Raw genomic sequence first — 21406 nt, 5'->3', positions numbered from 1 at the left:
CTTCATTAAAAAGGGAGCCACCCTCCTGCTCACAGAGGCTGGAGGATGCTGCTTGGTTGGTTTTAAAACATTAGTCATTGTTGCTGAATCTATCGGCTTTGAAATCCTGGACTTGAAACCAGCTAAAATCGTTCCTAGCAAAAATACAGTCAGTCACTGATGAACCAGGCGGCCAGTGGGGGAGTCTGGAGAAGGAGCGTATGCAAAGAGCCAGACCCCCCGCTCCCTCCTTCCTCGTTTCTGTACAAGTATTAAAAACACTCAGGAGAGAAGTTAGGAGGTTCGGAGGAGACGGGACACGCCGCAGCTGGTTAGACCTGGGAGTCAGCACCCAAGCTGTGGAACTCATCCGGGGTCTTGTCACTCTGGCTCGCACCCCCCTGACGGAAGCCGGAGGCGATCTCATCGAAGGTCCGGCCCTTCGTCTCCGGCACCTTGAAGTAGGTGAAGATGAAGAAGAGGACTAGCAGCACCGTGAAGATGATGAAGACGTAGGAGCCGCAGAGTTGCTGAAAAGGAGAGCACCAAGAAGCAGTGAGCACGTGGACGGAGCCGGCAAAACCTGGGGCCCTGCTGGGGCTGCCAGAGTGCAGACATCCACCAGAGCCAGGCACAAAGCAATGCACCACCTCCTGAGCGCTCCCCACCGAGGGACTTGTCATCTAGTGACTGTCCTGCCCGTACCCACTGCTTCAAGAACAGTGCCGGCCTGCTCCAGGATGTGACTTCCCTATGCCTCATCCCTAGGAGCATTTCCCATACCAATCTGAAAGCAAACCCGAGTCAAAATCCTAATACAGGTTTTAGGGCTCAGGAATCTTGTCTACATTCATAATCCAACTGGTGTAATGTTGGGCTGCCTGCACACACCCCCAAACACATGCCCCAGAGAACAAGAGATGATTACCGCAATGTACTGGAAGCCCATGCCCACAATGAAGTTGGAGGTCCAGTTAGACAGCCCAGCAACAGCAAAGGCAGCAGGACGAGGGCCTTGGCTGAACAGTTCTGCCACAATAAACCAAGGGATGGGGCCTGGACCAATCTCAAAGAAGGCCACGAACCCAAAGATGGCAACGATACTGAGGTAGGACATCCAGGGCATTTGGTCCTAGTTCAAAGGAGGGAGAAAACAGGTCAGTGAGTGCTGTTCATAGGGATTGACAAAGTGTGCGGCCAGCACAGGTGAGACTGCAGACAAGCATGGTGCTAGCAGAAGCCATAGGGTTTCTCTGGATTGGAAATGGTGTTTCCGGGACCCCAAGAGAGATCTGCAGAGAAGACCACACAGATCCCTGGGAAGAGGGGTTAGAGATAAAGAAGGATGTCCATCTCCCTGCAAGCCACCACAATGAGCAGTGGTGTGCAGGGCATCCTCCCACCCACCCACCCCCAGCCCCCACTACTCACCAGCAGCGTCAGAGCAATGGTCATGAGCACTGCACACCCCGCCATCCCCGCCAGGCCGATGAGGTGAAGGGTCCTGCGTCCAGCTCGCTCCACCACGAAGAGCTGTCGGGTGGGAAGACATCTGTCAGCACCTCCAGCTGGGGAAAATCTCCTCCTCCCTTCTCCCTCCCTACCTGCACATTCTTCCTCAGGTAGCACATCACACAATCACCACTCCCCACCTCCACAAAGCCCACCAGCCCAACACAAAGCTCTCAGGTGAGGTGGAGGCCTCAACTCACCGAAACAACAGTGAAAGCTGTATTCACCACCCCAGAGCCAATGGTGGCATAGACAGGCTGCTCCACACCCGACTTCTCAAAGATGCTGGTGGAATAGTAGAAAACCTACAAACAGAAAGGATGTGCCATGAGGAAAGGAGTCACCTCAGCTTGGGGCTGGCACCAACCCACAAGCCGTGCACACTGCACCCAGCTCCTGTGGCTGGGTGAAACAAGCTGACCCACAGTGGGTCCCCAGCCCCACACTCACTGCATTGATCCCTGAAAGCTGCTGGGACAGCTGCAACACGATCGCGATGAGGATGGGCTGGCGGTACATGGGAGAGCGGAAGAGCTCCATGATCGTGACCTTCTTCTCTCTCATCATTTGCCGGCTCTCCTCCTTCATCTCCTGCAGGTCGCTGCTGACATCTGTTGTGCCTCGGAGCTTCTTGAGGACTGAGGGGAGACAGAAGGCCAGGTCAGGAGCGGCTGAGGGCCCCATGCGCAGCAAGATGAGCTCAGGGATGAGAATCACTCACCGCTCTTGGCTTTGTTCTCCTCGTTGCGGTTGATCAGGAGGAATCGAGGGCTCTCAGGGGCAAAGGGGAGGATGATGCACTGCAGCAGGGCAGGGACAAAGATGAATCCCAGGAGAAGCGGCCAGAGCGAGTCATTTCCCATGATCAAGTCCAAGCCAAACACCTGAGAACAAGAAGTTTTGAGCCTCATCAGTGCTGTGGAGTCTCCCCTTCTCCTTTAATCCAGCTTACTGCAAACCCAATCCAGCTCCGCTCTGTGGGGCACACACAGACATTCAAGCCTCACAATGCGCCTATCAGAGGCGCAGAGCACCATGCTTTTCCCAAGTGGCCTCTAGATGTTACAACCTGATGCTGGGCATTCAAACCCTACATCTTATCTCATCCTTGTGCCTGTTGAGCCCTGCGCCATCTCTCCAACCCTCGCTCTTCCCGAGGAGTTGTACAGAGGTACAGAGCAATGCTCCTGGGCCATCTGAGACCAGCACAGCATCAACAACACACTGACTGTCCAGAAACAGTGCTGCAGACAGACGGACCCCCGGATAGCACTTACTTGTGCAATGAGAATGCCCAAGACAATGCCAAGCTGGTGGAAGGTCCCCAGCGCGCCCCGCAGCGCGGTCGGTGACACCTCGCCCACGTACATGGGCACAAAGCCAGTGGTGAGGCCGGAATACAGGCCAATGATGAAGCGGCCAAGAATGAGCATCTCAAAGGACAAAGCCATCTTGGAGAAGCCCATGAGGACAGCGGCCAGGAAGGCGAGGACGTTTGACATCAGCATGGAGTTACGTCTGTGGAGGCAAGGAGATGAGAACATCAGACTGCAGGGAGTATTGGGAGGGGTTGTTTAGCCACGTGAAACCAAATGCCAGCACTATGCATGAGGGAGGTGTCCACAGTCATTCCCCATGCAGGAAAGCATCCAAGGCTGAAGCGTAAGCACCACGCAGGGCTCACCATCTGTCTCTGCAGCCTTCAAGGCGGTGCAGGCACATGGCCACGCACCGCTGGGAAGCAGAGGCACTCACAGGGTTCGGTGGAATAAGGCTGATGCTGCCCCGTGACAGCCAGACAGCTAAACAGATGCTGCCCTAAGGAGCACAACAGTGCCGTTTTGATACATGCTTAGCTGAAACAGCAGACTCTGAAAAGGCCAACAGGGAAGCTATTAAGGGACAGACTACACGCTTTTGGCTCGCGCAAAGGACTCAGCTCTGCAGCAGGCCAAGCCCTGGGGAGGCCAGGAAAGAAGGCTTGCCAACTCCCAGCACAGGCAGTAACAGGCTCCAGAGGGTGGAAGAATGGTCTCATGAGCAAGGCGTGAGCCCCAGAGCCAGGCCCCGCCACCAGGGGAGGCGGCATGTGCTTGGTGCTCACCTGCCAAAGCGGTTGACGAAGAGTCCCACGGAAAAGGATCCAATCATGCCTCCAACTGAGAAAATGGCAACAGAGAGGGACCACAGCGTGGTGAGGGTGGCAGGGCTGATGGGCTCCTCATATCTGTACAGCCAGGTGCGGTTGTAGAAGTCTTCAATCACCTGCAAGGGGGAAGAAGTGAAACCACAGGGTAAGGCTGTTTCACACCAAGAGGTTCACATACATCTGCCTATGGAGCTGTGCTGTGCAGGCTGGGCACGTCCACACTCACAGCCCGCCCCAACACACAGCATTTCCTTGATGAAGAGCAGCACACGGGCAGACCCACAGCTCCGACAACATCCCACTGCAACGGTGGATGCAGCACAGCCCCCAGCACACCTTACCCCAAGCACTGTCGGCTCTGGAAGGATGTGACAGCCCAACATAGGTACCCTGGGTGCAGGCACACTGCGGCCCGTCCCATCCCCCTGGCACCACAGCGCAGGGTTCACCAGCTGCAGGATGCAAAGCTTTGCCCAGGCTCGCTTTGAAGTGGAGCAGACACCACAGGCTCCAGCCCTGGCTGCACAGCCCGGTGTCGGCCCAGGCACAGCTCCTACACCACAGCCACATGCGGCTGCTCAGATGGACTGCGTCGAGCCTCACATCCTCTGCCAGTGGCCAAAATCCCCATTCCCAGTTTCGGTGAGGAGTGAGACTCCTGGCCTCATCACAGCCGCGGCCATCCTGATTCCTCCCCGCAGGCAGCTGTGCCTCCACACCTGGGACAACAACCCTGCCGTGATTTCGGTGCTGCAGCCCAAACGAGGAGGCTGGGATCGCCTGGCAGCAGGGCATCTTCGCTGCTGACAGCCAGGCTGGTGTGGGCACAGAGCCGAGCGCCCTTCAAAGCTTTCCCTAGCTATTACCCACACACCCTTCTGCTAAGGCTGGGCAAGTCCTCCTCCACTCCTGCTGCTCGAGATTTCATCTTCATCACCAGTGCCATGAATTCCTCGGCCTCAGCCCAGCCACCTACAGACTGCGGGCAGCTCCCCACCACCCTGTAAGCCTCAGTCACAAGGCTTGGCCCATCTCTTCCCCATCACAAGACAATGTGTCACCGAGCAAGCCCTGGTTTGCCGGCACGTTCCCATTAAACCCAGAGCTCCTTTGCTTTCCACTAGATGGGAGCCACCCAGCTGCAGGCTGGCAGCAAGCTGATAGCACGGCTCAGATCTGGGAGGAAACCTGACGGGATGCGCAGTGAAAATGCAGCCAGACAGGTTTGGGCTCGTCCTGCCAAGGCTCAGCGCTGCCAAAACGCCTCCAAAGCCATTGCAGGAAGGTCGGGCTGCTCCTCGGGTCACCGCGGACAGGCAGGGATGCAGCGAGAGAGAGGGGCTGAGCAGGGCTGCAAGAGCTGCATGGGTCCCTGTGTATTTCTAAAGAAACAAAGCCAGCCAGAGAGCTTCAAGCAAGCCAGCAAGAGCCACAGGCGGCTCCTTCCCAGAACAAAACACCTGTGCCCTGGAGAAATAAGGGCGTAGGTACGCCGACACCGTCCCTACTAATAGAGGAGCTCCACTGGCTGCATGGAGGAAGGGCTTCATGCAGCTCTTTCACAAAGCGATGGGTCCTGAGGCTTCTTCCTACCTAAGGTCACCAAAGCATTTGTAACCGCGGTTGGAGCACACACCAAGCAAAAAGAAAAGCCCGCTGCCTTAACTGAGCCGCACGCAGCAGCACAACTCGGAGCTGCCATCTTCCTGCCGTGCACACGGCAGAGAGCAGCTTTCATCCTTCAAGATCTTGATTTCTCTTCCCAGACGATAAAGGAGGGCCCGAAACCCCAAATCCTGATTATTAGACACCTGAAAATTGCGTTAGGGAGGAAGATGGTTGAAGGGAAGCTGTGTTTAAAGCTCAAGCTGGGCAGAGAAGCAATAAGCTTGTCTTCTCTACCAGGAATTTAGTGGCTGCAGTTATTTAACAATTTATGTAATGAACGCACCAGCGTGATGCGGGCTAAAAATAGGGCCTGCAATGGGACCTGGGATGCAGCTCCACACAAAGCTCGATCAGGTTGCAGTGGATCTTCTCCAGAACACCACAAGCGGAATTTTTATCACCAGCAGCCCTGATTCATTGCTTTACAGCCTCGCAGGGAAGACAAACGTGACTGGGAGAGGCCGCACCAAATTCCTGCCTGCCTTCCCCAGAAGCCTGCAGCTCACTTCCTAAGAAGTAGAGAGGAATTCAAGCGATGGCCGATGCCCCAGAGCTGGCCAAGCCCTGCTTCCTCTGGGCTGTGGTTTTGCTGCTCCTCCCTGCACTGTGAAGGCTTAAGGGGTCAAACAAACAGCACTCCAAATCCCTCCTCCCAGCCCCTTTCCCTGTGCAAAAGGAACCAGTGGGAACCCTGACATGAGCCGACTGCTGGGAGGGGATGAAAAACCCTTTTGAGCTTAACAGGAGAGGAAGAACAAGGGGGGGGTATTACAATGTGCAAAGGCTGTTTGTGCCTCTCTGCCTTCCTCCTTCCCCCTACTTTGTTTCAGCTGAGTGTTTTCACCAGCCCTCACCTGCTTTCACACCATGCTCTCTCTATACATCACCTCTACCACCACCCTGCAAGGAACAAGCAGCTGTTTCAGCAGCATGGACTATATTGGGAGGACCACAAAACCAGCATTCAGCCCTCGCAGCAAGAAAGGTCCCTTTCTTGGCTGTTTTTTGGTGAGGCTGCTGGACACTGGGGACGGGTGCAAGCAAACCATGCTGTGCCTGCATTGCTGAAGTCAAGAGATTGGTGCACAATTTCTGCAGTAAGAAGGCATCCCGAAGTGCTTCCCCAGCTCTTCTGCATCCCAAAGCTTGCTGGAAGGCTCACCCCCAGAGCACAGCACAGCCCCGGGAAACCGAAACAGCACACGGACCTTTGTGTGCTGCAGGTCTGCATGAAGCAGAGCCCCCAGCACTGAGGGCACGGCTGGACATCATCCCCCAGGCTCTGCAAGATGGGGGAACACATCCTGTGAGAAGGCCTTACCCATCCCTTGCCAAACATCTCTCTGCTTTCCCCCCCAAATCCGGTGCTGCCCCAAGGGAAGACCCCACAGGACAGTTGGGATGCACTTACACCCCCTCAGCAGGAGTCAGCAGGGCAGGCTGCACAGCAGTCCCTGCAGCCATCAAGAAGACAGAGATGTAAGGAAGTGACTCGCATCCCCGTCCCAGGCACCGAGACAGGCAGGTAGGGCGCTGATGCAATGCAGTAATTACAGCACGTCTGCTCCCTGAGGTCCCTGAGCACTCAGCACTGCATCAAGAGCCGCCCTGCGCAGGGCTTTGGGGATAGGGAAATTAGAGCAGATGTCACACAGGGCTCCTCAGCTCACCACACTGCTCCTTCGGCTCAGGCATGAGGCACACAGCGCTCCCCAGCCCCTGCCCTGCAGAGCCCATCACACAGCATAAAGGCCATCAGCCAGCACAGGTGGGCTGCAGGCACCTGGACACGATGGCAAGGCCACTCACCTCCACTCAAAGGACTCCTCCTTCCACGCATGCAGAGTGTGGCAAGTTTTTTTGCATACAGTCTTTTCCCCTTCACACATTTTTCAGCGCTCAAGGTGACACGCTGCCGTTTGTGCTCTAATGCAATGTCAGAAGACCTTGCAGCCCATCCACCAATCCCACCAGTAATAGGATTAATCCTCTCATGGCACAAATTCTGCCTCAGAGTTTTAATTATTCGGGATTGTGCATTGGAGGTTTGGATGTTTTAGCTCTCCCCACAGCCCAGGAACAGCCAGTTCCTTCAAGCAGAGCAGCAGCTGAAGCCCAGTTTGTCTTTCAACACCTTGCCCTGGCAACCAAGCTTTGCCCAGGGCATGTTACAAGCACAATAGAGAATTTCTGAGCTAACACTTCCAGGGCCATAAAACTTCAAAAGGCAGTTCAGGGGAGCCCAAGTTTCTCAGGGCCCCCAGGTCCCCACCAAATGCCTGGCCACAGAAGGGTCCTGGCTCCTGCTAACTGTGGTACAGAAAGGAGCAAATTCCTATTGCTGTTCATCATCCTTTGCACACAGCCTGTGTTTTCCTGTCTGTTCCAAAACACACAGTCCCTTCCTGGGGACATTTGGCCTCTGGTGGCTGCATAAGGTCCCCGTCATATCTGCTTCCCCGAGCATCACGATGCTCTCACCCTTTAAGACCCCGATTAGCTGGTAATGTAGGCTTCCCTTTGGGGGATCCATGTAGGATCTCACTTTGCCCCACTGTGACCACCATCACCGCCCCACAGAGCCCAGCAGCTGGGCGACAGGCTCAGGTCCCGGCAGAGGATAGACCACAGCACGCCAAGGCCCAGCAGCCCAGGCCAGGTGAGTTATTGCTCCCACACCCAGAGCACAGCCAGCCCTGCCTTCCCCCTCCCTGGCCGCCACCGCCCAGCGCCTGCTGAGTCAAGGATGAGGCAGCTCTTGGGCATCCCCCCACCGCGGTGAAAGGGCGCGGGCAGAGGAAGCGCCGGGCGCCTGCCCTCCTGCAGCCCTGACTTGGGGCTGGTGGGGGGGGGGGGGGGGTCAGGAGGACTGGGGGGGGCTGGAGGGGGGAAGGGTGAAGGCTTGGCAGGCGCAGGAGGCCTGGGGCACCTCACTTTCTTTTGGAAGAGGTTGGGCAGCTCCAGCAACCCCAACCCAGCGGTATCCCACAGCCTCTGCTGGAGCAGTAATTATCAGCCCCTCCCCACGCAGGCAGCCCACCAGGGCTGTTATCTCCATCTGTGGGGCCGTGTGGGTGAGCGCTCCCAGGCTGGCTTGTCGCAAACTCCTCCGTCGTTCGCCCAGCAAAGCCACACCAGAGAAAGTGCCACAGTTCTCATGGTGTGCCTCGTGCCTGGACTCTGACTCTCAGCCACCAGAGCTCCCCTGGCTGCCCAGCAGGGAGTCACTGCTCGATAGGACCAAGATCCTAATTAGCTTCCAAAATCTTCGCTAAGGCTGAGGTTAAAAGTTACACCAACCCACCCCGAGAGCCTCTCCAGCACAGGCATGCAATTCCCATAAACAGCCGGCGAAATACTGAGCAAAAAGGAAACTAATTCTCCCGGGAACAAGAGCTAAATAGCTCCTTAACAAATCCCATTAGGGCGGTAAGCTGCCTAGCAGGATGTACTATTTCGGCCAGGCTCAGGGCGGATGCGCCACGGAGGTGTGTTTGTTTTCGCAGCCGGCACCGCTCGGCTCTCACCTTCTGCGGGGCATTGATGACACCAGTATTGTAGCCAAACTGCAGCGAGCCCAGCACCGCTCCTCCCACAGCCAGCATCAGGCGAGCTGTCATCTGCAGAGAGAAGGAGCAGAGGGTTACGTGTGCCCCGAGCCCCCGAGGAGATAAACGGGAACCCCCCCTCCCCTCCCCCCCCCAACCCCTTCTTCCCCTAACTTTCATGGTTTTCTGACACACACGTGGGCTGAACAACAAACAGAACGACGCGACGCCGTTTTGGGATCCCAGGGATTTATTTACTCTTTGTTGCCTCCAGATGGGGGCTGGAAGCACGGCCCTGTCGGGGTGACCGCACGCACCGCAGGCACAGATAACCGCAGGCCGAGCGCACCGCGACATCCCCAGCTCGGCGCTGCTTGGCTTGGCCCGGCCCTGCCTCCGTTCCTGGGGACATGGCAGCAGCCCGTGGCTTCCACCTCTCTCCCAAGCACCTGGGCCATGCTACAAGGCTCTGCGCCCCTACTCTCTCCAATTTGGGGCACAAAGCGCTCCCCACGAACTGACCGAGGGCAGCAGAGCCACCCAAACCTGGAGCCAGCCCCACAGCTCCATCCCACCACCGCGTGAGGATGCCTCGCCACTAACAAAGCACTGTCAGAGCCCAGCTCATCGTTTCCCAGTGATTATCCAACACCTCAGTGCCTCTGGCTGTTTGGCAAGCCCTCGCCCACCTCCCCTTTCTCCTGCTTAAGCTACGGCAACAATTGGAGGCTTGTCTTGGAGCAAGGTCAGGGCAGGCCAGCACTTGGACACCTCCATCAATGGCCCAATTATCCCAGGCAGGAGATTTCCCTGCTGCTCAGCCCAGCCTCGGTGCCCCGAGAAATGGGATTGAAGTTCCCAGGGTGGGTTAAGCAGCTTAGGGGCATTCACGTGAACCTAAAGCCCCTTCTCCAGGGCTCGGGGGGCCTCACGGGAGCACGCAGCCCCAGGACCCACAGCAGCCTTCCTTCTCCTTCCCGCTGGCCACTACCCATCTCTGGGTCACCATGAGCGCCATGTGGGAGCCGCCTGCTTCCCACATGGGCACCTGCCCTGCTGCCCTGGCACAACGCCGGCAGCTCAGCTCATGCCATGCTCCGACTGACCACCTCCCTGCTTCCAACCCTGCAGCTCTCAGCTGCTCCCCGCCTGCTGGCTTCCCCTCTGCTATCACACAGAGGGTCAGGGTGGGGGTTAGGGAAGCGCTCTGCCCCAGGTGGCAGTGGGCACGGCCCCATGCTGGGAGCACTCAGACACCGCTTGCAGCCACCGGGTTTGGGCATCGCTGTGTGCAGCCATCGGGTTGGGCTCCGGGATTCCTGCAGGTCCCATCTAACTCACAACATGCTGTGGTTCTGTGATTACTGAGTGCACTTGAGACAAGTCCCCAAACCACAGGTGACCCAGCACAGCAGCCATCCAGCGCTGGGCATTCCCACAGATCCCCCACACCCTTCTGCTGCTCATGACTCCCTGGATCCCCAACCCAGCTCCTGTCACATGCCAGGCGAGCAAAAGAGGTGCAGCCCTGCACACTTCCAGCACTGAGCAGCACCTGGTGTTGCAGGACCCACCCGAGCCTGGGAGCACACAGACACACCGAGGGGCGCACACTGCAATACGGAGCAATTGGCAGCAGCTCACCGGCACCCCTGCCAACCTGCCCTTCTCTGCCATAACAAGGAATTAGGAAGTTCAGTGGGAAGAGCAGCAACGGGACCCCAGGCTGCCTCAGGAAATAAAGCCAGCATGCCATTAATTAAGTTCATTAATTAGGATTGGCCTGAACGCAACAATTGGCTTCCCAGGGAATCAGGGAGGTTTGGGCACTCGGCTTTGTTCAACACGTCTGAGAAGAGCGAGCCCAGCTCCCAGCAGCCACGGCAAAAGGAGCCCAGCACCAGGCTGCAGAGCTGCAACGCGGGGTGAGAAGCACTGCCAGCAAGTTAAAGAGCAGAACGTGGTGCCGCCGCCTCTCCCAGCGCTGACCTCTGCGCAACCACAGCGCACGCAAGAAGCGCCCTGTGCTCTAATCAACACCTAAAAAAGCAAACAATGCTTTGTGCTTTGCTTCTTTCCCTTCCAAGGGTGGTGATTCCAGCCCCATTTGACACAGTAAAGTGCTCTCCCAGAGCAGGAGCGGGCCAGCGAGCACCAGTCTGCACGTCTAGCACCGCGTGCCATCGGTCCCACGTATGTCACGACGAGCAGGAAGCGCCGGTGAGTCACACGTTGTTGGCAGGGAAGGCTTTGGGAAGGGAGTGAGAGGAGCTGAATGTGCTGCCTGCCGGCTGCCGCCATGAACTTTGCTCCAGGAAGATGCTGGCAGCCCCTAAAGGGTTTCTCTGGCAGGGGGGTTGGGGCGAGCTGCAGGAAGCTGTGCTGCTCAGAGCACCGCATTTGCATGGGGGGTGTAGGAGGAAGAAATGAGGCACACGGCCTCAGTGCATTCAAGGAGTGAAAGTCTCCGTTTTGCACCAGGCAGGGGGATGTCCACCAAAAAAAAAAAAAAAACCAAACCAACTGGAGTGACCCTAATTCACTGCCCTATGGGAATGAGCGAGACACTTCAGCTGAAATCATGGGATTTGTGCTCAGGAGGAGCCCAACTGTTGGACGCGGTCCCGGGCAGCCGTGAGTCAGTGGCCATGAGGGGTGCTGCACGGAGCCTGGCCATGAAAGGAGAGGCTCAACATGGGGGAAGAAAAAAAAAAAAACCCAGTTTCTAGTGGCCGCCTGGCGTGGGAAAGTCTCGTCAAGCTGCGCAGAGAGCGCTGCTTTGTTAACCCTCAGCGGGACCAAGCTCCTGTCCCGTGTCCACCATGGGCACAGAGAAGCTGGGGAACAACAGCTGGGTGTGAGCATGGAGCACTGGGAGCAGCTGGGAGCACCAACGGGATGAAGGAGTGAACAATCCTCCAAACAACTCAAAAACTAAGACGAAACCAAAATAAAGAAGTCCAAAGATGGGAACAGCACAAAGATCTCGACTGGAACTTTCCGTAAGGACGGGACTGTCACACACTCGGCCATCGGGAGTCCCACAAATCCCTCCCGGTGCAGTAAATCCCCCCTTGCCCCGGCAGCCACCAGCAAGGTCACGGAGTGAGGCTGTGGGGCGATGGGAGCACAGCAGCGGGCAGCAGAAAATAACTCTGCCCGGCGACTTTGCAGCCCCCCCAGCACAGCACAGCACCGACCGCGCTCCGATCCCATTTGGGGTCGGCATGCAACGGCCGGGATGTGGCACCGGGCTCAGCCGCGGCAATGCGGGGACACAGCGCTTCCCACAGCCCCCCCCCCGGCACCGCGGACGCGCTCGGGGGCTGCTGCTGCCGAAAGGCCTCCGCGACGGAAAGGAAAATGGGTCAACGCCGTCGCTCTCTGTTATATTTTCTTTCAGTAAGGTCAGCCGGGGACATGGACGGGTATCTCAGCGTTTCCCAAGCGCGGGATGGCCGCTCGTTGGAGGAGCCCCGCGGAGTTCTGTTACGCAAAGCCCTGAGCGCCAAGAACGGCTCTCCCACCCCTCCAACCCCCAAACCAGCAGAGCCCCGGACCACCGCGCAACGGCGGATCAGAGCACGGCACAAACCGAACGCACAGAGCCCGTTCGGGACCGGAATTGGGTCGGGAAAGCAGAGCCGCCCCCCATCGCAGGGGCAGCTACCGCGGACCCCAGAAGGGCAGCAGCAGGGGATCCGCCGCTCGGTGACGCGGGGCAGCGCCAGCCCCTCTCTTCCTCTCCTAAAAAAGTTGCATCAGTTTCACGTCCCCCTCGCATCGAGGATCCGCCGCAGCGGAGCGCTCCGCGTTTCCCCGCTCAGCCCAGCAGGGGAATCGCACAGCGACCTTTCCGCGCTGCTTTCCCCCGACAAACCCCGAAGTCTTTCCGTACCCACCTCTCCCCCCAGCGCTCCGTCCCTATTTTTTACTCTCCTTCAGCTCCATTCCGGCGGCGCTGCCCTCCCCACCCCCCAATCCCGGCGGCGCGTTGGGGTTTTTCCACGCTCCCTCATCCCGCGCTCCCCCCGCACCGCGTTGCATAACTCCCTTCCTTCCCCTGCCGCGCCGGGCTCCCCCCGCCGGCCCCGCACACCTTGCTGCCGCTCTCCATGTCGCTCCGGGGGCGTCGGATCGGCGCGGAGCAGCAGAGCGATGTCGCGCGGCCGCCGCGGGGGCATTGGAGCGGCTTAAGAGACAGCACGGGGGGAGTGCGCGGCAAGGCGCGAGGCGGCGGCCATTGGTGGAGGGGGAGAGGGGGCGTGGCCGGAGGGGGGCGCGGCGTTCGGGAGGGGCGTGGCCTAGAGGGGGGCCCGGCGGGGGTGTGCGGGGGGCGGGAGCGCGTGGCGGCGGGGGAGGGGAGGCCGCGGGGGGAGCACGTGCGGGGTGCGCGCGTGGAAGTGGGGGGTGCGCGCAACGCGTGCGCGAGCGCAGATGGAACCGCGGGCACGGGCGCGTGCATCTGTCTGGCCGAGTGCACACGTGTGCGCTCCTGTCCCCCCCCCCCCCCCGTGTGTGCGCACACTCCGCGTGTCGGTGCGCCGCGGGACGGGGCCGGGAGGGGCGCGGGGCGATGTGCGGCCGCGCACGTCCGCCGGCTCCGCCCCTCCTCCATCCGCGGGGCCGCGCCGGTGCCGGGGGCTTTGTGTGGCCGGGGCTGAGCTGCCCCCTCCCCCCCCTTTCGCAGCCACGGTCGCAGAAAGGCCAAAAAGCGGAGTTTTCTCCCCAAACAGTGCTGGGGGCGGCGGGCCGCTCCCTGCTCGCCTTTTTGCTTTGGGAAAAGTGGGAATTGTGCAAAAAGTCGCGATCGATGCGGGGGGGGGCCTGGAAGGCGGGGGGGAGGTTCGCTTCCCGGAATCCTCCTTTGCTCCAAATTTGGGCATTCGGGTGAACTCTTGCATCCTCACAGCGCAAACCCTGCATTCCGGCGGCCCCGTGCTCTGCTCTCCCCCTCTTTGTGAATGGAGACCCCAAATCCCAGCGAAAGGCTTTGAGACGAAGGGACGTTTTGCTCCAAATGGAAAAGTCTGGGAGCGAGAGCTGATGGAACAGAAATGAAGGAAATGGGCCGCTGGGAACGCAGCCACGGTGCTCCTGGGGGGCTCAGGAAGGGTGAAGGGAGATTCCACCTTTCCCTTCCCTTTGAGGTGGTGTAAATAAAGCCCCGAGGGGGTGGAGAAGGGGCTGTGGGATTTGCCGTGGGGTTTCCTTGGGGTGGAGGTCACGGAGAGGGGCTGCACATCCATCCGGGCCTTTGGGGCTGCCACAAAAGGGTGTTTGGGGTGTTCAGCTATGGGTGCGCGCTGTGCTCCAGCCCAGGCCCGGGGCCTCCACCCCAACCCTGCCCGGCACAGGGACGGCTCCACACACTGTGATACTGGCACAGGCTCACCCCATCCAGGTCACCCCGCAGTTGCAACGTCGCATTTCACACCCGAATGCAACGCCCTTTCCCATTGCTGCTTGCACAACAGCTGCCGACAGCTGCAGCCTCGGCAACCCATCCAGAATCCTCAGTGAATTGGGTCAAACTGACCGGATTTGGGGCCTCAAGCGATGAAACTCCAAGTCCAGCGGGGAGTTGGGGTCACGGGCAGGGCTGGGCGATGCCGTCCCCAAACGCCGTGCCGGTGCCGTCCCACCTGAGGTTGGCCCAAACCACCACGGGGAGCAGAAAATGGGACCGGGAGAGGATTTGGGGCCAACTGAGGGCTTGGGGGTGGGCTTCATCCCGATGGACCAGGGAAGCGCTCCCTGCGCTGGGATGCGTTGCGGCAAGCTTGCTGCAGCAATTACCCCATGCAGGAAGACGGATTAATACCCATTACCTAAATAACTCCCCACATAATAATTAGTCAGGTATTCTTAGTCCTCAGTCATGAAAAAGCTCTTTTGCAGAGGCATGTTGGAAACGCGGTCCTGCGCATCAAACGCGCCGACGTGGGATTCTGCTAACTCAGAAGGAGTGAATATGAACCCCAGGCGGGGCAGGGAGCATCGCTGCCGCCCCATCCCAGTGCTGCTGTTTGCAAAGCTCACGGCTGGGGGGGTTTTACCCCCTTTTTGGGGGGTCTTGGGAAGCAGCTCACTGCGCTGGGCACCCAACGCACCCCGAAGCCCTCGGCCGCCCTCGGAGCCGGGTCACCGTCCCACCGCTTCTCCCAATTAAAAGAATGAAAGAAAGGAAATTGGAAATGCATCCAGCCCTGCTGCACCTTGTCTGGAGCAATTAAAGGCAAAGTTTTAATGAGCGGCTGATGAAGCACAAAGGCGGAGGGAAATTCTCCGCTCATTAGAAGGAGAAAGCGGCGGTGCGGGCTGGGGCAGCGTGCTGCAGGGTCCGCTTTGGGAGAAATGCCCCATAAACGGGGACAGCTGGGCCATTCCCTTCTGAATTCCCCACATTTTGAGGTTTCTCCTGCTGGCTTTGGTGCTCAGGGCATCCCTCACCCCGGGGCTGCGCCTTATCGGGACTGTTTTCAAGGTTTTACACTTGTAAGCCAAATTTAAAGGCTCCCATGGAGCTTGAAAGTCCCCCACGGCCAAACCGGCTCCAGTATCTCCCCAGAAATCGAGGACTGATTTTCATTTCATTTCTCATTCCCGGGGGCTGTAAATGCAACGGGACCTCTGCAGAACCCTGAATATTCTTCACCCCAGGGGCTGCTGCAAATGGGGTGGCCTCAAAACTGCGTGGATGTGGAATATTCCCCTTTATCTTAAGCATGCTTCCCCCATATCTTCCCTGCACGTGCAGAACAGGCTCTCCCTGCACTTCCAGCTGTCGCTGGGGACAAAGAACCGATGGGCCTGGGGGCTTCTGTGGGGTCAGTGGGGGATGCTGAGCTATCGGCTGCGCACAGAGCGGTGCTTCCATAGGGTTGGTGGGGATGCTGAGCTGCAGGGTGGGCACGGAGCGGTGTTTCCACGGGTCAGTGAGGGTGCTGAGCTCTGGGATGGGCACGGAACTGCGACGTGTGGATGTCAGTGCGAGGTCACCCGGAGCCGGGCACGCGGCGCTGCCGGGGCTTGCGGCGTTCCCACGCAGCCGCTTTGATCCCGAATACCTGCGGCTCCCCGCCCGCCTGCCGCTCCGTGCTGCTCCCCGGCTCTGCAGGGACCTGCCCTCACACCCCGCGCTGCGGTCCCGTGCCTGGCCGATAGCCCTGAATTGCCGGCTCAGGCCGGGGCTTGTCGCTCCTGATGCAATACGGCGGCTCTGCTCTGGCACGCTGGGTGCAGCGGCCGCGTCCCAACCGGCCCACGGAGCCCTGATCCCAGCTCCGTGTGGGGTTTGGGGCACGCAGAGTTCTTTCCCTATACGGGACCAGCAGGGTCGCTCCCTCCCTCCTGCAGCGCCTCGTCCCCATCTCCCACCTCCAGGGCTGCTCCCAAGCGGGTTCCTTGTCCTGGATTCCCACTGGGATGGGAGGCACAGGCGACAGACACTTGTCACAGCGTACTGACGGCTCAATCCATCAATCTGCTCATTGTTCCTTGAGAGATGTGGGGCTGCTTTCTTGTGTCCCCGTGCCTCAGTTTCCCCACTCAGGGGACCCATCCCAGCACCGCAGCCAAGCAGAGAGCTCTGTGCTCTGTGTCTGTGCTCTGTGCTCTGTGCTCTGTGCCCCGTCCTCCCCTCGACCAAACATGTGGGACCCCAGCGCTCAGCACTGCCCTTCTGAGAGCTGCATTCTGAGATTCACCCCCAAAATGCTGAGATTCGCCCACCCATGGCCCCACAAGGTGCATTTATAGTCCTGGCAGTCTCTGCCGGCTGCCTGCCTGACTTCAAAGCAGCTTTTTTTTTTTTTTTTTTTTTAATATTTCCAAAAGAGTTAAAAATAATAATAAAAAAAAAGAACCCCGTCTATATTTTGCCTTCAGGGGCAGAAGCCAGTGGGACCTGCAGGCCGGCACTCGCAGTGTTTGTGTTGGATTTGCAGAGTCAGGGTGTCCGGGCTGTGCTATACGTCTGTGTTTGCTTTGCAGGCTCAGCTCCTGCCTACGTGCGCCGCCGGAGAGCCGGCCCCAAAACCTGGCCCCAAAACGTGGCCCCAGGGCACTGCAGTGCTCACCCCAAAATGGGTCCTGGGGGGGCGAGAGGTTGGTGGCTGCACGTAGCCCTGGTGTGCAGCCCCCAGAATGGAAATATGTGGCTCATCCGGAGCCTCGAGCGTGGGCATGGTGCTGCGGGGCTGCCTGGCAGCACTGCTGTGTTTCGATGTGCTCCCGTTGTGCCAAAGCCAGCTGCCCCCATCGGCATTTCCACCTGAAGGCCAAAAACCAAGAGAGCAGCTCCAGTTTGGTGTGGTTTCTCACGCTGGTTGGCCCCAAACTGCACATGGAACAGGAGGCAATGGGGCTGGGGGCTGCAAGCAATGGGTCTGGGGGCTGCAGGGGGGCTCACCCCCACCCAACAGCTCCCAAACGGGGAATTTTGGGGGAGAAATGTCCAAAGGTGGAACTTTCCCTGCTGGCTTTGCATGGGCCGCACCGCTTCCCACGGCCGCGCTCCCGGCCCGGCTCCGGCCCCTCGGGGGGAGCCTATTTTGACGGCCCCCCGCAGCGAAAGCTTTTCTCTCTCTTCCCTTCCCCTGCCCAAGACTTCCTCCGCCTTGCCCCAGCTTCCTGGCCCGCCTGTTTATTCGCTTCCCGCTCCCAAACCCCTGATTTCTTTGTTCAGCCCCTGGTAATTTTCCATCACCGCTGCTGCATCCAGCTCACCGACACCACGCGGCACCGCACGGCGTGGTTGGCATCCCGCATTGCCCTGCTGCAAAAATCGTGGTCCTGTTTTGGCCAGGTGGGCATTTCTCTGTCCGCTGTCAGTTCCTCCTCCAGTGGTTTCCAAAGAGTGTCCAATGTCGAGTCACAGATGGGCACTTTGCCCTTATTGCATGGGGAAATGAGTCTTAGAGTCGTGGAACCGTAGAACCGTTGAATCACAGTCATAGAACCATAGAATCGTGGAATTGTAGAGTCGTAGAATCGTGGAATCATAGAATCACGGAATTGTAGAACTACAGAACAGTGGAATCATAGAACCACAGAACCACAGACCCATGGCACCATGGAATTGTAGAGGTCATGGAATTGTTGAGTCATAGAACCATGGAATCAGGGAACCATAGAACTGTAGAATCATGAAATCATAGAACCATGGAAACAAAGAATCACAGAACCAGGAACTCACAGAACCATAGAATCACAGAACCACGGAACCACAGAATCACTGAATCGTGGAATCATAGGATCACAGGATCACAGGATCAGAGGATGGCCTGAGTTGGAAAGGGCCTCCAGGATCATCTACTTCCAACCCTAAATCTAGGAGAACAAATCCCAAGGGTTCTACCTCAACTGGTTCTGCACAGAGGGCGGTAGTGTCTCCATGCCCTTCTGCAGCATCGTTCTGGCTCTCCAAATGGGAGGTTTTACCCCACTGCCACCCAGCCCTGTTGTGCCCTGTTCTATAAGGACCAGACACGAGCCAGTTAAGCACCTGGGGAAATCGATATTTGCAACCACAGCAGCAGCAGTCGGTCCTGCTAACCCAGTAGATGAGATGAAACCAAGGAACATCATTCACGGGATCCGTAGGTTTCAGAAATGAGATGTTTTCCTTTTTTTCTCTCTTGTAAGAACTTTGGCTTTCTAAGGAAGAGCTTCAGGCCCACCAGGAGCAGGGCAGAGCCTGCTGGGGAGGCAGAGAGCTTCTGCAAATAGTGATGGAACAGCACTTCTGCTGGAACCTCCTCTGTTCCTCCCAGAGTCCAGCATCGCTCCCACTCCACATTTCCAACCCTTCCCGTGGCAAAGGACTTGTCAGCACTTTTTCTGAGGGGATACGGAGCAAAACATCCCGGAGATGGGAACCCTTGGCTGGGGAGATGGGGAGTCAGAGGGAGCTCACGGGGACACGAAACAACGGCCTTGCAGAATGCAGATCCGCAGGTGGGCAGCGGGGCAGTGGGTGCGTGGTGCCCACAGGCTGTGCACCGGGAAGGAAATGGGGCGTTAAGTTGGGTTAGGAGGTTATTTCCGCATCGCTCCTTGCTTTTTGCTGTGGGCACAGGCTGATGCAAGCAGGAATTCCCTTCCACCCAACACAAAGCATCCCATGTCCCAACAGAACTGACCCCGTGTTGCCACATCCCTACGCGCTGGGCGCAGCAGCACCGTTTGCTGCTTCTCTCGCGTTTGTCGAGGTTTGGGTTTTTGTTTTGTTTTGTTTTTGAATTATTATTATTTTTTACCTTTTTTTTTTTTTTCAAGAGCCAAACCCACGTCAGGGAGAAAATATTTGGCGGCCGTGCCCGACACCAGCTGTGTTTGCTTAGCGAGGGCTGGGCTGCAGGGTGCAGGTGTGCCATGTGAGAGAGCGCTCCAGGAGCTGATGGAGTTGGGTGGGAAGAGCATCAGTGCACCAATGCAAGGGGGAAAATGAGGGCTGGAAATGTTGGGTGAAGGGAAAGGTGCCCTGATCCCATGGAGCATCGCTACCTGGCCAGAGTGGCACCGACCGCAGCCCCGACTGAAGGTGTGCCATGGATGTGCCCAGCCATGAGTAAGAGGCAGTTGAGTTTTCCTTTCGCTTTGGGAATTCTCTCTTCATTTTGAGGGTTCTCCTGTTGCCTTGTGCCTGGCAGCAGGGCTGCAGGTGCTGTTGCCCGATGCCCCGAGCATCTCCTGCATCCCAGCACAGCGGTTTCGCGTGGCCGAGCTCCTTGGGAAAGGCTAACGAGCTTTAATCCAAGCAGGATTTCGTCTCTCTGCAAGCATTAACATTTTTCAGATATTATTCTCTGCCGTCACCTGACCCGCAGAGACGTTCCAAGGCATTTTTTGATGCCTGCATGGTGGTGTTCTTTTTTTTTGGTCTTGGTTGTTGTTGTGTTTTTTTTTTTTTTTTCCTCTTCCCGGAATAGTGCATAGCTCAATAACAAAATAAAACACACAAGCGGGGCATTCACAGGGCGAGGAAAATTCCAGGTCTGCAGAAAGGTGGGAGAAGCGCCGAGCCGCTGTTTGTTTAACTCAGGAAACGCCGGCCGAGAAACGCCGGTGCCATTGAAGCCGGGATGTGCTTTGTGCCGAGCCGCTCCGCTGCTCCGGTTTCCCGCTAAGGGGGGAAACAAAGCAGCCGTGCCCCCCACCGGGCTCAGCCCCACCAGCGCCGAGTGGAGAAACTGCATGGAAAATGCCAACCCGACGTGAGGAGGAGGAGGACGAGTGGAGCGATGCTCCCCATCCACGGGAGCACAAAGCCGCCTCCTGGGCACTGCGCCTCCAGGAGCCCACGGGAACACGTGGGGTTGGCAGTGCGATGTGGCTATTTCGTGCCTTTTCAGCTGGTTTTTTTTTTTTTTTTTTTTTCTGGGATTATAAGAGTTTTCTGGGTGCCCAGGGAGGTGCTTCCATGAGTCGCAATGGGCCGTGCTGGCGGTCGTCCTCCTGCACCGTGTGATGTGCTCTGGGTTTGGGCTCTTGGGAATATGGCACAGGTTGCCCAGAGAGGCGGTGGTGCCCCATCCCTGGGGAGCCAAGGTCAGGCTGGAGTGTCTCTGAGCACCTCTGGGTGTCCCTGCTCAGTGCAGGGGGTTGGACCCACAGCCCTTAGGGTCCATTCCAACCCACACCAGTCCATTGTTCTGTGATTCTGACTATTTTCATCCTCCTGGAATGAAATGGGACCCGAGCACTAATTGGAGGACGCCGCTTGCTCAAGATGGGCTGTGTCAGGGACACACCTTGCTTGTGGCGATGCGTGCAAGGGGCAATATTGGTTCAGAAATGGGGAAAAACGCTTTCAAGGTCTTAATTTTGGTTCAGGATGGGTCTTTCCTCCGAGGAGCTGAGGTTCGCCTAAGGGTGGCGTGCATTTAAAAACCTCATGATTAATTACTGTTGTTGCACAAAAGTGGACGGAATCCTCAGCAGCGGAAGGAGGAAACAAAGAACGACGACGCAACTCAAGTGGCCCTTCTGAGCCAACCCAATGGGGAGCACTGGAGGAAACACGTCCAAAATACATCGCTACTGAGGAGCAGGGTGCAATAAACAAAGAGCCCCGAGAAGCGCAGCTGCACACAGACCTGTGGGGGTGCCACTGGGCAGGGAGGACACTGCGAGCCAGGGTTATCTTTAGGCCAAATATCTTCAGGCTGCTGTTATCTGCGCTGTGCTGCAAAAATATTCCCGACCAGGGGCCCAGCACTGCAAAAGTTGCTCATTCTGGGGTCCTGCAATACAAAAATAGCCTTGTCTGGGGGCTTAGCACTGCAAGAGGGCCTCTCCCTGGGGGCCCTGTGCTGCAAAAGCATCTCTCTATCCAGGAGCTCAGGGCTGCAGAACATTGCTTGGGATCCTTGGAGGCCGCTTGCTGCAAACATGTTGTCTGCTGGGAGATTTCAAGCTGCAAAAATCCCCAGCAAGAGGCATCGCCCTGAGCTCACCTCCACCTTGTGCACGCAGCCAGGGATGCCTTGCAGGGATTTCTGTAGCAGGGAACTGAAGAATCCTGCAGTCACAGAACTGTGAAACT

At 57.8% G+C, this 21406-nt stretch overlaps 1 protein-coding gene across 1 annotated transcript; it reads right to left on the bottom strand.

Annotated features, from left to right (window-relative positions):
- Window positions 1-311: 311 nt before the first annotated feature.
- SLC2A1 (solute carrier family 2 member 1) lies at window positions 312-12973 on the bottom strand (the record flags this gene model as incomplete). The annotated part of the gene is made up of 10 exons (XM_079545515.1): window positions 312-509; window positions 908-1111; window positions 1411-1512; window positions 1692-1796; window positions 1942-2129; window positions 2213-2375; window positions 2769-3009; window positions 3596-3756; window positions 8836-8928; window positions 12956-12973. The coding sequence occupies 10 exons, from the start codon at window positions 12971-12973 to the stop codon at window positions 312-314; spliced, it is 1473 nt and encodes a 490-aa protein (XP_079401641.1).
- Window positions 12974-21406: the final 8433 nt, after the last annotated feature.

This window comes from Tetrao urogallus (assembly GCF_951394365.1).
Source record: "Tetrao urogallus genome assembly, chromosome: 21".
In the NCBI taxonomy this organism is placed as follows: domain Eukaryota; kingdom Metazoa; phylum Chordata; class Aves; order Galliformes; family Phasianidae; genus Tetrao; species Tetrao urogallus.
This window is presented reverse-complemented; position numbering and strand designations above follow the sequence as displayed.